We start from the raw sequence: 17,822 nt of genomic DNA on the forward strand, positions 1-17,822 counted from the left end.
GTGTCAAGTCGACAAGGGATCAGCTGTCAACTTGACACAGACGTAGGCATATCTGAAAAGAGGGAATCTTCCTTGAGAAATACCCCCCATGAAATTGGCCTGTAGGCAAGTCTGTGGGAGAATTTTCTTAATTAGCAATTGATATGGGAGGGTACAGTGCATTGTGGGCAGTGCCAATGCTGGGCAGGTTGTCCAGAATGATATAAGAAAGTATGCCGAACAAGCCATGAAGAGCAGTTCTATAAGCAGCATTTCTCCCTGGTCTGGGCTTCAGGTCCTGCCTCCAGGTTCCTGTCTTGAGTTCCTGCCCCGAAACTTCCCTTAGCAATGAGGTATGTCTCGAGAATGGTAAGCTGAAATAAATCCTTTTCCCCTTAAGTTGTTTTGGCTCCTGGTGTTTTATCATAGCAATAGACACCATGAGACATTGATAGTGTGATCTTCATTTATATCGGAACTGTACTTTGGATATTCTGAAGCCTTGTATAATTTCTTGGCCTAACCCAAGCTTGTATACAACTCTCTTCAAAGAGACAACATGGCTGCTCATAATTCTTGTCTCTTTCAGGATGTGCCACATTTAAACTCCAAAGGGCCAAACCTGACCCTTATTATAGCTCCAGTGTTGGCCACCTAAATATCACAGTCACCTAAATGCAATGACCTCCCAGACCTTTGCCATAAAAAGATGTTAATAACACCCATGGGCAGTTTTCCAATAGTGAACCCCCCACCCTCCCATCCCCCCCCACCCAAAGAGAGGGGGTCAGGTGGCTAAAGTAGTAACATCTAACTTTAGCTGCATCTCCTTTCCCAGATAAATAACTTTGCATCTGTTTCTAAATCACTGTGTTAACAAAAACTGACATATTATTTAGGAGGGTCTTTAGATCAAACCTCCCCCTTTGACAAAGTAAGTCCTGTACATCACTCTCCCAGGCAGCTCCAAGTCACCAATTTCTCCCCCTTTTTATTGCTATCCTTCCTCTCATCTGCCATCATCTCACTCTGGCAATAACTTCCCAAATATCTTCTGTCTTCCAACTTTCTTTTCCCCCGAACCTTCCTTTCCAATATCACTAATATGTAAATGCAGAGAGAGTCATGTCATTTCCTCATCTGAGACTCTTTCGTGTCTGCAGAGAAAGCCTGGAACCTCTGCACTTGGTGCGAGCAGCAAAGGGCCACCCAGCCTACCAAGCCCTTCTCTGAACACTGCGTTTGCCTAACACATCCTTCTATATCATTTCTTCGTTTCTAGAGTATGCCTGGAACGTTCTTGCCTTTTGCCTTTGCGTTTTCTGCTACACAAATCCTACTTTAATCAGCTCTTGTCACAATGGGCCCTTCTATTGCTTCATTTCCAACATCTTTTCTGACTTTCATATCTATCAGTAAATGCTCCTGTGGCCAGTTACATTCTCACATCGCTCTGAAGATTTCCTCTTCAAAGTCTGCCCTTCTCATACATTAATCCAACCCCTTAAAAGGATCTCTTCACATCTGCCTTGCTTATTACTCCACTGTGTTACTCCTATGGTGTGCCATATTGGCTGAACCAAACAAAGGATGAATAAATGAAGGTCTTACTTTGGGATGGCTAACGTACCTCTGAGTAAAATTCAAGCTGTCTGAATTTCAAGAGTGTTTTGTTTCTGCTTTTGTGGTCACAAAGATAAACTTTAGAAGTGTAGAGACTGTGCCTATGGGTAACTCAATTTTATCAGACAGGGAGACAAGCATTCCAAAGGGGTGGACAATCCCCCAGAGCTGCTTTTTACTCTGAAAATTAGAAATGTATGACATATGTCCCCTTAACCCTATAAGAGAAGATAACTTATATGAGGGATAAAGAACCTGAGTTGGGTCATTATTTATTAGAAGAAGCAAAACGTCTGCTGTCTGTGAACTATTTCCACAGACAAGTTCCAGACCGACTTGGATCTATCTTAGTCGCTTGTCTATGCTCTTTCCATGCCCAAGCCAAATTTACTAATGATTTGGGTCTTATTATATCTCAAGATTTGACAGTGAACTATTTCAACAGTACAAGAACCATACCCTGGAGAAGTGTCAAGACTGTCCTATAAATAATAAATGCCAGTGGCCACAATTTGGACCAATTTTATCTCTGGCAGAGAAGGACATCCCCCGCTACCCCTCCAGTTCTCTGTAGCCAATGTTTAAAAATTATCGATCCACATGCAATTTGAACAATGTTAACCTTGTGTCTAGTTTATAAGAAAAAGACAACAAATGGAAGGCAATAGATGACCTGGCTACTGGCAATCTCATTCCAGAGACGTTCAGAGGGAGACATCTTCTCTCACTGGGAAATGCCTCATGAAATTAGCTTAGGTGCAGAGCAGTCTAATGGTGGAAACTTGATGTCTGTAAGTATTTGTAGGCTGTGATGAGCATCATGAATTGTCAGCTGGATTGGATCTGGGTGAGTGAACTAAGAGACACTCCTCTGTGTGGGTCCATGAAGACATTTCCAGGAAAGACTGAGTTAGGAAGAACCTTTATCAGAGAAAGCAGCATCTTCCAGTAGCAGCCTGGATACGAAGATGTAGGGATTCTTGCTTGCCTGCTTTTGTTTCGCTGTTGAGCGTGTCTGTCGCGATGTTGTTACTGTCATCAGAACCAGCTTCCTCAGCCTTCCCATGTTGACTGAGGGCTAGCAGTTCTCTAGGAATCCCCTAACCGTCAGGGCCAGATTGGGATTGCTGAGGCATGCGGGCTCTTGACCTGAGCACCTCCAAGTCTCAGCCTCAGCATGTAGATAGCATTTGTTGGACCACTCAGCACCCAGTGTGTAAATCTCTTTGATAAATCCCCTTATGCAACCCATATTCATTGTATTGTTCTCCTTCCCTCTGGAAAACCCTGACTGATACACTGGTGCAAACTGACAGGACCCAGGCTGCATCCGGCAGTTGCTGCCCCATCTTGATGAAAACCGACATGGAGCAGCTGCTGTAGCGGAAGAGTGTCAGGCCTCTGGTGGATGCTGAAATTCCTACTGTGAAAGGAAGAGATTTTCCTAGAGTCTTTAGAACCTGATCTATTAATGCAATCCCACAGGAGCAAATAACTATAATAACTTAGTTTTAGAATTACAAGAGAGCAAATGGGTCTACCGTACCAATTTTGCTTCTCCGAAACATGGTGGGACAGAAGCAGTCTATTGTGCAATATTGGAAAGTGACAACAAAGGCAAGTCAACAGCTGGCAGGTGAAAAATCTAGTCTGTGTGATGCCACCCCCATCTGGGAGCCTTCCTGTAAACACTGCCCCAAGGAAGAGACACACTTTTTCCTGCCACAGTTTCCTTCTAAACTCAAGCTGTGCAGCTTGGTCCCATAGAGAGGAAGAGACTGAAGAGGCCTGGCCCGCCCCCATCCTCAGGGCACAGGATTGCAGCTGCTTGGGTCAGAAGAGATGGAATCAGCTGGACTGCCTCTGGCAGGTAGCTTCTCTCTAAAATTACGATAAGCCTGAGGCATCCTTGCTGTGACGCTTTACGGTCCAGCCCGCTGCTTAGCTCATCAGAGAAATAAAGCAGTTCTCAAGCTTCAACAGACTTGTTTTAAGGTCCTATGTAGGCCTTTCCTCATTCCTCATTCTCATTCTGTATTTCAGGGGAGAGCGGGGCAGGGGCATGAACATTTAGCAATGCTGCAGGCAGTCAGGCAACCGTGAAGGAGCAACATGCAGAAAGCACTGTTTCTCACACTGGTGACTGGGTGCGTGCTTGAGGGCTCTACAGTGGTGGTTATCACACTGTGTATGCTTATTTTAATGGTGTTTTCAAATATTAAGGATATTCTGGGTCATTTGGTGTGTAGCTTCTATAGAAAAACCCGACCACAGACACCAAAGTGTTTACACTTGGCTCAGCATTCAGTGCTTTCAGCTTTACCTCAGGATGAAGTTTTTGCTTGACCCTTGCACCCTGCTACATCTTCATACCCCTGTCGCTGGGATGCTCCTCTTCAGACTGTTATCAACAATGCTACATGAAGAATATTTTTATGTGTTTCTGGATAAATAATGTACACTTTCACATGTATCTATATGAGGGATAGTCTATAACACACACACACACACACACACACACACACACACACACACACACACACACACACCCCTGTTATAGGATTTCAGAGGGATAAAGTCTTTACAGTACAAAAGAGTATGGCTATTTAATACAGCAATAGCTATTGTCAGACTCTCCTCCTTGTATTTTGGCAGGGCTGAATAGAACCCAGGGTCTTAGGACCGTTGGACATGCTCTCTAGCACTGAGCTGCAAACCCAGCCTTGAGCCAGTGTTTCGAACGGGAGAGCTATAATCACGAAGGGTGAGTGGAACTCACAGAACATCACTTCATTTGCCCCAGAAGGGAAAGAAGAAGGAAAGGGTGATTTGGATAAAGAACACAGACGTACTGAATTCAGGAAGTGTGCCAGTTACCCAACCACAGTGAGGGAGTGGACTGAGAGCTCAAAAGAGAGGATGTCTTCAAAGCAGGAGACCGAGGCAGCTGCCACAGACAATCTGTTAGCTGAACGTCCACAGGGGATGTTACCCTGGGATCGAGGAGAGGAAGGAGGGGGGAAAAAAGGCAAGGACAGACCTCTGGAATGCAACGGAGCAATTGGAAAAGGGGCAACAAAAGATAGGAAAAGAGGTTGGCAAGTAAGATAAAAACTAAGAAGGAGAAACATCAGTGCAACACGAAGGGGAAAGCTCTGAGAGGGAGTCAGGGTGAGCTGTTCATTCAAGGAAGTGTTATAAAGCTGGTAGTGCCGACCTGGATTTCCAGAATTGCAAGTTCAGCCTGTCTGGATTACAGGGCCAGGTAAAGCCCAGCCTGGGCAACTTGGTGAGACCCAGCCTCAGAAACATTAATAAAAGTAATTAAACTTTACAAAACAAGATACACACTATTATAGCATGCATATAACAAAGCCATTCAAAGTTATTCATTACTTAACCCCAATATTTTACTTCTTAAAACTTTTTTGTTTTGTTTTGGGTCTTTTTTGAGACAGGGTTTCTCTGTGTTAGCCTTGGATGTCCTGGACTTGCTTTGTAGAGCAGGATGACCTTGCACTCACAGCGATCCCCCTGCGTCTGCCTCCCAGAAGGATGGGATTAAAGGTGTGAGTCACCATGCCCTGCTATAACTTTATTGTGTATATGAGTGTGCGAGTGTGCGAGAGAGAGAGAGAGAGAGAGAGAGAGAGAGAGAGAGAGAGAGAGAGAGTGTGTGTGTCTGTGTGTGTGTGTGTGTGTGTGTGTGTGTGTGTGTGTGTGTGTGTGTGTGTGTGTGTGACTATACTGACCTTGGAGGCCTGAAGGGGGCGATAAATCCCTGGAGCCAGAGTTACAGGGACTTGTAAACCACCCAACCTAGGTGCTGGAGACTGAGCAGTAAGTGCCTTAACTGCTGCATCATCTTTCCAGGCCTCTAAACCAGCATTGTTTTTCTTATTTTTTTCTTTCTTTTAATTGAAAGTATTATTTCCATACAGTATTTTAAAGATAGAGCAGGGCTACATCACTGTATTTCCAGAGAGGAAAAAGACAAATTAGACAGAAAAGAGGCATGGGTTTGACCAGCAGGGCATCGTTATGATTTGCAGCAGGGCAGCCTGAGGTGGGACTGTGACTGTGAGTGCCGTAGCCCAGTGCTCACCTATCCTGATGAGTCATACGTGGTGTTAAATGTTTTATTGGGGATTTTAAAAATTAGTCTTTTCATTTGCACATTCCTGAGAGGTGAGATAATCTTGCAGAAGAAATGAAAATGAATCTCCCTTCAGAGTCTGAGGGCACTAAGAGACTGTTCTAGAGGTGTGGAAGGGAGGGCACAGGGCACCAGCAGGGCAGGTCTGCACAGGAGGGAAAATAAGACACAAAGAATAACCTTTCCTCTCTAGCTCTATAGCTGCAGAGGGCTCTGAAGGGTGAGAAAACTCCCAATCACAGAGCAGGGTCCACTAGGCCTGGTACCCCTGTGTCACACACCATGACGCCCTCGGACGGCTGAGTCTTATTTTGAATGTTCCCAAGTCCTAAAATGTAGAGCAGTGTCAATCAGCCAACTCCAAACCATAGCATGAGGAAGCCTTCCTATGATGCCTAAGCCTGAATACTTACACCGTTGACGCTTCACCAGACACCAGCAGGAAACCAGAAAGCCGACCTGGCCTTCTAGTTAAGGGGCAGTCATGCTTGGCTTAAGCACCAACCTGCTGGCCAGTGTCAGTGATTAAGAGCAGCCTAGGGGAAGCTCAGCCGCACATATGTTTTCTCACCGCCTGAAACAGAGCCGCTAAGACAGGAGGGAACCTCAGAGTGCCAATAGCCTTCTGGTGGTTTCTGAGTCATCCGCGCAGGCCTCCGGGGCTTGGCTTCTCCAGAGTGGCCTTTTCATACAGTGCCGCAGAGCAGTGAATTTCAGTGGGAGGCTAGATTTCAAAGGACCCCACAGTGCAGAGGAGAGCAAGGGTTATTCACCCTGGTACCCCTCTATCCTTTGAAAAGACTGCCACTGTCTCCTCTCCCACATCTAAACTTGGCAACAGAAGGCCTAAGCCATACGGGGCAACTTGCACAGAGATCTGAATGGCGCTGCTGAACAATGCTGAATTGGTCATGAAAAGTGCGCCGAAGCCCTTGAGTTCAGAACTCCAGCTTGGCAGGTCTCCAGAAAATGGCTCCTAAGCCAGCCCAACTGTTGTGCTTGTCTCTCAGAGTTCTCAGGGAAAGAAACGGGCCTGCAAACTTCCCCTTTCTCTTCAGTCCTCAGGCTCACTTGTTTTTCTTTATTTTTTTTTTAATTTTATTTTATTAATTTATTCAGATTGCATCTCAATTGTTGTCCCATCACTTGTATCCTCCCATTCCTCCCTCCCTCCTGCTTTCACCCTATTCCCCTCCCCTAGGTCTATGACTGAGGGGGGCCTCCTCCCCCACTATATGGTCATAGGCTATCAAGTCTCATCTTGGTAGCCTGCTTATTCTTTCTCTGAGTGCCACTAGGCACGTGGTGTCAATAGTGTTGTGCACATAGCAACTGTTTCAGGAGCATTAGGGAATAAAGTGGAGACATGCCTGCTTACATGTTCCATGTCATGAACGTAGGCAACATGATTCTAGATCAACCACTTTCAGGCCCCAGGAGACTGAAGTTGTTTGTGTCAGTACTGTTACCCATAGCTCCTGCAAGCCACAGGGCCCTTCCCTAGCCCAGTTATATCCAAGCATACCCACTCATTCTTAAATTTGACTTCAAATATCCCCCATGGCACGAACATAATATACTCCAGGTCCTGGAGATAATTATTCAGATAATCAAGAGTCAACAGGGTAGGAATATTGCTCAGCGGCCCTGAGTTGATCCCCAAATCTTGGCTTCCAGGACCATGGAAAGATTATCTTTTTATTTTTCCTCCTTCAGGCCCTTCCATCCTATTGTGATCATTGTAACGTTTCATGTGTTGACTTCCAATCCGTAATAAGAAATAGTTTTTTCTCTCTTTTTCTATGAAACACTTTAGGTTAGCCAAGGCTATACCCAAGAGGGTATACCGTTGAAATCATTCATCTTCAAAGGGCAAAATACTTGTAAGGAAGCAAAAAATAGAGAAGATGGGATAGCGGTGGACCTGGAGTGAAAGCATGCTTGGACAGTGAACAGTGCCTTGTCTATTCATCTGGTTTAGCCCTGAAGTTCATGAGGAACCTGCAACCAGGCATGGTGGGCAACTCGAGACTCTGGAAGAATCTCATTTATACCCACGGAGTCTGCACAATAAAATATTGACTCCTCAGAAAGCGAACCTAATGACTAAAGTAAAATAATTCTAAATTATAAGCAACTTAAAAAATATTAATGAGTCATGTTAGGTAGTGGTGGGGGACAGGAAAAAACTGTGGAAGCAATTTTTGGTGGCTGTCTTTTCTAATTATCTAGAACTCAAAACCAAATCTCTCCTTCCTGGAGTATGAGAAATGATGCAGCTAAGCTATGCATGGCCCCTTTGGGCAAAACTGAGCTAAAGACAGGTTTAGGTATGAAAAGGTCTAGCCACATCCCGTCTTTAAATAGGTAGAAACCGGAAACAAGTCTGGACAGGTCTAAGCAAAGCGTCACTTTTGCACAGAGGTAGCCCGCCCTGGAGCGGAAGGAAGGCTGGGGTCACCGATTCAGGTCCCAGGGAGTGTGCAAATCCCTTCACGATTGGGTCATGGGGGGGGTGCTCGACTCAAAGGGGGACAGACAACAGTGGCAATGGACCGCTGGCCCCAGGCCCCCATCACGATAACAGGTTCAGTTTCCCTGGGAATACCTCAGGGCACCCCAGGAGAAGTCTGACAGGACGACGCAGCTTGGACCAGAAAAGCTGCCCACTTTACCTTTTTGCTTGTTGAAGAAGGGCAGAGGGGGCAGGAAGCAGGGACCAAGTGGCGCGGGACCCTCGGTGGTGGCCGTGGGGCTTTGGCTGGAACTCACAGCATCCTCCTCAGGCTGCTTCTGCTGTGATGTGGGTGGCTCAGGGGCCGGGGCTCCATCGCCCAACGATGGCTCGGGACGGGATTGGAGGGTGGCAGAGGCGAAGCTGAGCACCGGGCTGGGCTCTGCTGGGCCCTGGAGGCTGGGTGCACGCTCCTCCACTGCACGAGTGCCCGTCTCCTCGTGGATGGCATCCAGGGCACCTGGCTTCATCGGGGGAGAGTCCTGCTCGCGCTTGGGGCTTTCCTCCGAGGCTGAGGAGGCATCGCAGGACTCGATGATGAGCTCGCTGTCCAGCTCGGCCTCACGCTCCTCTCGCAGGATGCTGTACTGGATGGACGGCGAGGCCGGAGAGGGTGGTGGGCCCGACACGTGGCCAAAGCTCACATAACTGGAGGGCAGTGCATCCTCTGAGGCCATGGGGTCCTCTGATACCAACTCAATTTCTGAGTCTCCGGACTCCGCACTACTAGCCTCATGGTCTAGGGGGCTGGGGATGGTAGGCAGCCCGGACTTGGCCTTGGCTTTGGGTCTGTCGACCACCTGGCCCACTGGCCTTGGACTTTCGCTGGTTTCATACGATAACCCCTTAGCTTCTTTGATGGCAGCAATCAACTCATCCTCGGAGACGCTGCCTTTCCCCTGGGACTCTGCAGCAGATGGTTCTGTTGTCCCACAGAGCGAAGGAGAGCCAGAGAGGCACACACACGGACAGACAGATGGACAGAGAGAAAAGAAATCAAACAAAATTCCATTAGGGGAGATGTTTTGTCGTTGCTGGAGAAACACACATCTCATTAGTACAGAAATAGTCTGTTTCCAGGGCTTTGGAAAGACAAGCACCTAAAGGAAGGCTAAATACTGCTGTGGCCCAATTACTTTACATATCTACATATCTTACTCCAGCTGGGGTTTTTTTTTTGGGGGGGGGGCGGGGGTTATTTGTTTTGTTTTAATGATCCTGTCATTTCTTAGCAAGAGAACCTTGGTTGTTTTGATGCACCAAAGATTCTAGAAGTCAATTTGATTTCTGGTTCACGCCCTCGAGAGAGTTTCTAGGCTCCACAGATTTCATCAGATAATCAAATGGACACGTATCCCTAACTGAGCCCCTCAAAATCAAGAAATCTGAAAATTCTCTTGCCCTGGTGCCCATGGCTGCTCATGCCTTCTCTGTTACATTTCCTGTGAAAATGTTTTTATTTTTAAAGCCTAAAATTTAAAGGGTTTCCTGGTTTCCCCCAACCTACCAGGAGGATTATTAGCTCTACCATCTCATGGGACTGAAACTATGGTAGCCTGCTGTTATGTTTTGTTCACCCCCTATTGAGAAGGCATCAACTCAGAGTGACCTCAGTCCCTGGGGCAAGTGTCTGACTTCTGCCTGATGTTCCCCCAGATGGCCTGGAGGCTACCCTTGCAACCTTGCTGAGCTTAGTAGCTGGAATCACCACGCCAACCGTGTTCAGGAGTTTGGTGCTGTGCTGCTACGGGCAGGGCCTTCCTCCTGAGTACCTTGGACAGCCACCCTTGGGCTTTGTGTGGCAAGAACTAACTATCCAAAGCTTCGTGTAAAACACTGAGGTTACTGTGGGGTTCTAGAGAGGCAGGATAACCCAATTATTTATGGCTACATAATGTGTAGCTCTAGGATTCTGAGAGAACCTGACAGAAATAGGTTTAGAGTTTTAAAATTATGTACAAAGCAGGATCAGTTTTACACATCAGCAAGGACGAAAGCCCTAATGATAAGGGGTTGCACCACATAAACAGTATTATAATAAGTTCGTGGAGTGCTAGGTGGTAACAGGTGCCATGAGGGAAAAGCAGAGTCAGGCAAGGCAATTAGATGCTCTGGACAGGGTGGGATGAGGTTTCAGCTTTAAGTGTTATATTGACCAAATGGTTTATATTTAGGAATAAATATGTATAGACATATACAGGCAATAAGAATTAGTGGAAAAGGTCATGAATCTGCAGGAGAACGGGAAGGGGTATAAAGGAGAGTTTGGAGGGTGGAAGGGAAGGAAAAAATGTAATTGCCTTATAATCTCAAAAATAAAATTTTATTGTACTATAAAAAATAAACTACTTTTATATCTCAAACTCTTCACTACTCTTCAGTAGGCCATGAGATTAGCTTCTTGCTATGATTTCCAACAAAACAGCAGTATAAAAGTTACATCAAGTTGCTTCTACATGGCAGTCTAAGAATGATAAGGAGGGAGGGGAGGGTGTCAATGAAGCCATGACCTATGCCTTCCGAGTACAGTGTTGGCATCGGCACACTGTCATCTGTGCGCATCCTCTGCATGACAGGCACTTAACATGTGGAGCTTACATCCTTGTGGCAATAGCTTGAGCACCTGTCTAACATTGTTACACTAGTGAATCTCTCTTTGCCCACATTGGTCCAGACCTATCATTTTGTACCTATTCTGTACATCATCCAGAATCCCTTCCACGCTGGTTTCTGGTTTTCAGCCAATAGGAAAGGCTGAAGGAAGGGAGATGTTGCAGAGTTCATAACTCACTGTGCCTTCTGAAGTTCCAGTTCTTAGCTGACTTCTGAATTGCCTCTTTCTACTCTGCTAGCCCCAGGCATAGTAATGCTCCCCAGCATAAAGGTTCTGTCAACCATCCCTGCACCCATGTGAACAGGACACTGTCTTAGTCTCTTCGGTTGCAGCCTCTGAGTGTGTTACTGGTATCCTGGTAGAAATGGCTTGTCTTGAAGCTAAACATGTGTCTTCCTCTTTCAAATGCTTTTGCTGTTTCATGCGCCCCATGCTTTCCATGTTTCAAAGAAAGCCCAGGTCTGAGATGAGAGCAGTCATAGTTTTGAGATAAAGAGAGGGAAAGTGGTTGGATATTCACATGCAAAATGATGAAGCTCTATGGAATCTAACCTCACAACCCAATATCCTTTAACTAAAAAGTGGATAAATTAAATGAGATATGCCCTTACAGTAGAATAATCTTTGGCCTTGAAAAAAGAGGGGTGAGCCAGTCAGTGATGGCACATGCCTTTAATCCCAGTACTTAGGAGGCAGAGGCAGGCAGATCACTGTGAGTTTGAGGCCAGCCTATTCTACAAAGTGAGTCCAGGACAGTCAAGGCTACACAGAGAAACCTTGTCTCAAAGCAAGCAAACAAACAACAAAAAAGAGGGGTGAAATACAGGTGCATGATAAAACACACCTCAAGTTACTGTGCTAAGTGAAATAAGTCATGATGAACTATATTATTATAATATTACATTTATATAAAGTGTTTAGAATAAGCAAATCCATAGAGATAGAATATAGATTGATGGTTCCAGGAAATGGGAAAATTGGAAGGTAACCGGAGAAAGTCCAGAGTTTCTTTGGGAGTTAACAAAAATGCTCTGAAATGAGATGATGTGCACAACTCTGTGACTATAAAAAACAAAACACCATTGCAATGCATGTTTTCAATGGTTGAGTGATAATGTTATATTTTTTAAAGTAAGATGAGATCCAAGGAGGCTTGAATTTTGATCTCTGCTAATGGAACTACCTCAAGTCACAATAGATGAGCAAAGTAAGTCTAATCATAGCAAAGATATAGATATCAAGCACAAAATGGTTACCTCAAAATGTCAATTCAAGTCTTACATGGAAAGAACTAGAAGATATGTCTGGAAAGGCATGCAAGCCCCTAGCCCTGGAAGGCAGTTTAAGAGTTATTATCTTATTGGTATTATAGAGGCTGGAGGAAATTCAAGAGAAAGCAGAAGAATATACTAAGAGGACAGCGCAGTAGCTAAGGGTTAAAAAAAAAAAGGACAATTTAGAGAGTTTGAGGGACCACAGCATAAAAAAAGATAATTCTATGGAACTCGGACAATGAGTTGGGTCAATAAATAATTGTATGGGATGTGTCCTCCCTTCCTGTGTCACACCTCCTCTGCTTTCTTACAGTGAAAGTCCCTGGTCCCTTGAGCTAACGGGACTGGGACCTGTTTGCCTAGCATTCCTAGGAGCTCACACTTGTGCCAGCTGGCCTGCAGCTGCACCCCTCAGGAGGTGGGTGCATGTCCAATCACTCTGCACAGCTGGAGCCTTGGGGATGGTGTGATGAGTCTGTCCCTTCACTATCCTCTACCCAACTCTCAACAAACATGAACTTAAAGTGTCACAGAAAGAAGGAAGAGCCAAGGAGTATGTATTCAGCCTTTTCAGTGCCTGGTACACAGGAGGCAAAAAGAACACTCACATGAGCATTACCCCAAAATGTTAAGACAGTGGTTTGTTATTATTATTGCTGTTGTTGTTTATTGTGTTGTACCCATGCATGTTTGCATGTGGGTGTATGTTGAGGCCAGAAGTTGACACTGGGCATCAATCTCCATGTATGATGATGCAGGGTAGTTTCTCATTGGAATCTAGAGCTTGCCAATTCAGTTAGTCTAGCCAGCATATTCTGATAATTGCCTGTCTTCAGCCCTTGAGCACTGTGGTTACAGGTGGGTCAGTGTGCCTGCCACCCCCAACATTTATGTGGGTGCTAGGGTTCTGAACTTTGGTCTTCATGTTTCCATGGGAAGCATTTTACTCACCGAGCTATCTCCCCGGCCCAGAACCATACTGCTTAACCACATCTCATATCTGAGGTATGCAGCTCACGGTTGCCCTCAGAAATTCTAAGTCACTAGGAGAAGGTCTGGATGGAGCTCGGACACCTGTCTTCTGTAACTCTGTATGTGACTGTAACAGCTAGGGTTCTTCTTCCAGATAGGTTGGTAAATGTAGGAAATAAAAATACAGAATATTGGTTGCCTCCTAGGATGCAAGAGCTATTGCTGAAGATACCACCAGGGATTCCAGTAAGGAATCTGACCCGGAAGCTGCCTCTCTGAAGACTAGCTCCCATAGTATCCAAAAGTGCTGTGAAAACTGAAAAGGGAGAAAAGAACTCAATAGTTCCCCACAGCTTTAAGGCTACAAACCACAGCAACGACCAACAGAGAAAATTCCCCTAAGGGTGTGGTAGTGCTACTTATGTCTTAGAGGGAACCAAAAGTGCTCTAATTGAACTTAGGGCCTGCTCAGGAAGAGCGAATATATGCCTGGAAGCCCAGACAAATAGCTGTCTGTAGCTAGAAACGTCATAGACCCCCCAGAGGTCAAGACTCTATTTCTTGAATAAACCTTACTTGGAAGGCTGGCACTGACATCTTCCTAAACTAATATAGTTTCTAATCATATTCTAAATACTTATCCTTATGTCCACAATTAAGTGTTGCTCTCACCCCTCCTCAAAGAAGCAGACAGAAGTTTGTACAGAGATCCACACCTGGCCTAGATACAGAGAATAAATTACCCTGGGGGTCCAAGTGCCTGTGGACTGTGTCTGCCATTCATCCCTATACCCAAGGCTCAGGCAACATCAAGGAAGATTCAGCAGAAACATTGTAATGGCCAGAGGACCAGGATGCCTCCTGTGAGACAGGGTCTTCTAGGTGTGGGCAAGAGCTGCACCTGTGACACCTTGCCTAGATGGCTGCCTAAACAAGCTCTGCGTCATGACATCACCAGTCTACGTGCCAACATGGATGGGAGGAATTCCAAAAGGTCCCAAATCTAGATTAATAGCTACAAACAGCTGGTGCAGTGTGGTCTCCAAGCAATGCTGGAAAAGCAAGAGCTGGGCCAGGCCTGTCAGAAGCCATAACCTTATTTTGAACCCCTCCCCAAGATAAGTTTCTAACTAAGACTTGGGGCTCCCACTGCAGTAGGACTGGATGACCAGCAGCTCCAGGCATCTGCCTTTCTCAGCTTCTGTAGTGCTTGGACCCCAAGAGTGTGGCGTCACACCTGTCTTTTTTAACCTAGGTGCCAGGGGTTGGATTTGGGCCCATGTACCAACGTTCACATTCTTTCTCTTACTGAACTCGCTCCCTAGATCCTAGATGTTCCTCTTTTAATCAAAGCTATTTTTTTTTTTTCATTTTCAAGTATACAACTGTAGCCAGAACTTCAGGGATCTAAAGAGAGTGAAGTCACAATGTCGGGGATTGAAGGGACGAGGGAGAATCATCTGTCTTTCCTTTTCCTACTTGTGCCACCCCTAAAGGAGGTGGACCCCCTCCTACTCCAACTTTCTGTTGCACGGATGGAGGGTCTGCCGTGTGTATATGACAAGGCAGCCCAGACAGGGTGCTCTCTCTCTAATGCCTCCAAGAGACCTGGTGGATCATGGGAGAAGAGCTGATCTCAGAGAAGTGATGCCTCCCTGCTGAGCTTCAAGGCCACAGGACAGCATTAATGTTTCCATTGACCATCCTTAACTGCCCCACGCCCCCGTCAAATAAAGACAGAAAGACATTACAATGAAAACTCAACAAGACTTTAAGGGAAACCCCAGACTAAAGCCTATGCACAATGGGCACAGACCTTAACAAGCTGTGTGTTAATCAAATCCGTTAAACTACACGTTACTTGCAGGCACTCCACAGGCAAGCGTTTTGGATATACGTCTTTGTTCCTTCATGCTATGGAAACCCCTCCGTAGGCTGAGGTTTCCCAGAGTGGAGAAACACCATTGTCTTTACCTGTTCCAGAAGATGGAGGAGTGACAGACCCTGGACTGTCGTCTTCAGGCTCTGAGACAGTGACAGTGGGGACTGTGTCAGGACTTGGCTTCAGGCACAGGTCTTGCTTCTCGGGGACCATCTCATGTGTGGCAGTCATGACAGGAGGGTCTATCTCAGTCAGTGTAATCTGGACAGGGGCAGTGACCAGAGGCGCTCTGTGTTGCTCATCAGACAGCTCATCTATGTAAGGAGCAAAGGTAGATTCTTCGAATAAGTGGTCCTTGATGAGCCTGCCCTCCACAGGAGCTGGTTGGTCAGGTGCACGAGGCCCTTCTGGTTTTGTGGAGACCTCCATGTTCTTGTCTTTAAAGTCCAAGTCTTTATCTTCTAGGCCAGAGTAATGCTGTTCCTGTCCTGTTGCCTCCTGAGGCCTGGTTATGTCAATGTATTTATAGGCTTCTGCTTTCATCTGGTCCAGGGGGTCAGCCAGGATCTTGTTCACTTCGGTGGACTCGGCAGGAGTCATCTCTATTCCAGAATCAGAACTCATCAAGCCACGTGGCTCCATGCCAGGCACTTCTGGTAAGGATGGTCCAGGGGTCCCCAGTTCCTCAGGGCTCTCAGAAGTGGTGATGTGACCATTTTCCTTCTGAAGAATTCCAGTAAAGTATGCAGAGTCTTCCCGGGATGGATAACAGATGTCAGAAATCAGAGATGTGTAACACGCCCCTTCTCCATCTTTTAGTGTTGAAGAGGAGTGGTCCAGGGCATCAGAAACAGCTGACATACCTGTCAATCAAAATAACAGAAGACCATTAGTAGGCTCCTGGCTGGAGGTGTTTCTCTGCTGTCTGATCTACCAGCTAGCCTTTACTGAGAAAATACAACATCCTTCCTCTAGACATTGGAGCATCAGCTGGCTAATTTTCCTTGTCTACCTGATAGTCAACTCTGGTGTTTTACAGGCAACAGACCCCAGCAATTCACTGACTTTCAACATCTAGGACCTTCATACTGTGAATTCGTTGACTTGTTTTTGTCAAAAAAAGAAAGTCCGCACATCTATATTCCTAATCATAGCCCTTGACATGGGGTAGAAAAGGACCTGACTCAGGATTTATAAAGGATCAACAGTGCAGACAGCTGGGAAATGCCTGCTCATGGAGGCCCCCAGAGCTGGGCTTCCAAAGGCTCCAGGGCCTGCCCTTGCACTCCAGGGATCCTGTTGCTTTCAGACCAAGCTCATTCTTTGTCTATGGCTCCAAGTTTGGAGCCTCAACCAAAAGTATCGTTATCTCAACAGCATGATTCTGTAATTCTTCAGGTCTCCCTCACTACTTCTCCCCAGATTTGCTTCAAGTGAGCTCACTAGCCTTCCACCAACACCAAAACACCACCCTGGGAATTCCTTCCCTCCACCGGTGCTAAGGGGAAAACAGGTTGGTAAGTTAGAGTTTGCAGAACGTTTCCGTCGGGTCATCTTTCCAGCCCCCACAAAACATTGCTTATTATGAGGAGAAGGGACTGGTGAGACGGCTCAGCAAGGAAAGGCACTTGCCACCAATCTCAATGATCTGACCTCAATCTTCAGGACCCAGACAGTGGAAGAGGACTACAACCTCCACAGTTGTCCTCTGAGGTCCACAGGCACACCAGGGCATTGTGTAGCCCCCTCCCCATGAACAATAAAATTAACTGTTGTTTTTAATTTTGAGGAGAACAAAAAAAAAAAAAAAACTATTTCATGCTGCAAATAGATGTCAGTGAAGACATGGCAGTCCATGGGGGTGTTTACCTGATTCTTTCTTACAACAGTTTTATATATTAAACCTCAAAGTCTCAATGCCTACATGCAAACTACACATATGTGTAAATACATACACACACACACACACACACACTATAAAAATCCTATACACACCCAAAAATATACCAGAGAAAGTCACCATCTTCTGTGAAAGTGATCAGGGTAGGAATACCTACAGAATACCTCTAACTACAGTGAAAAATGAGTCAGAGCCAAGTAGTGTTCACAAGGCATTCACAAAGTCCATCCATGGGAACCTTACCAGCTCCCTTCAGGTGCCTAAATATAGAATGCTACCTTTAGTTACAGCACACACCTTCCCGGACCCACAGCATATCCTCTGCTTATACGACAAGAGATGCACAGATCAGCACAGGAAGCACACCACCACGGAGGTTCTGCTCTCACTGGATGACACCAACATGGGTAGACAGAGAAGGTCGAGCAAGGTGGCGTGGGGGCAGGCTCTGACCTGTGCACCGCTGACTGCAAACAGAGGCACACTACATAACATCTAATTTCAAGTTTGGGTTTCACCATGTCCCCTCCTTCCTTCCCTCCCTCCCTCTGTCCCTCCCACCCTCCCTCCCTCCCTCTCCCTCTCTCTCTCTCCTTCTCCCTCTTTGCCCCTCTCTTCCAAATAAGCTTTCCCAAAGGCTACAGATTGGCCTGGCCTTGAGATCTTCCTGCCTTGGGATCTCCATGCTTCTGCCTCTCAAGTGCTGAGAATATTTCTAATTTTATGATGAGTTTTTAGCCTTTTATAGTTTCTGTGTACCTTTAGAGAGGACTCATCCTTCCTTCTTGTATCTCTTTCTACTTGCTTTCCCTATCCTATTTTCTCTACTGCTCTAATACTAATGCCCAGCCTTACTCTGCCCATTTCTTTTCCAACCCTACCCTCAGTAATTAATATTTTAGTACTT

At 46.0% G+C, this 17,822-nt stretch overlaps 1 protein-coding gene across 1 annotated transcript in view; it reads right to left on the minus strand.

The window, feature by feature from the left end:
- The window catches only part of Rtn1 (reticulon 1), a 213,529-nt gene that overhangs the window by 83,679 nt on the left and 112,028 nt on the right, over positions 1–17,822 (minus strand). Inside the window, exons 2-3 of the mRNA XM_051147319.1 lie at positions 15,108–15,878; positions 8,434–9,195 (exon numbers count right to left, since the gene is read on the minus strand). Of these exons, the coding sequence (XP_051003276.1) occupies positions 8,434–9,195; positions 15,108–15,878 (1,533 nt within the window). The remainder of the gene's footprint in view (positions 1–8,433; positions 9,196–15,107; positions 15,879–17,822) is intronic.

This window comes from Acomys russatus, chromosome 1, assembly GCF_903995435.1.
Source record: "Acomys russatus chromosome 1, mAcoRus1.1, whole genome shotgun sequence".
Classification (NCBI taxonomy): Eukaryota; Metazoa; Chordata; class Mammalia; order Rodentia; family Muridae; genus Acomys; species Acomys russatus.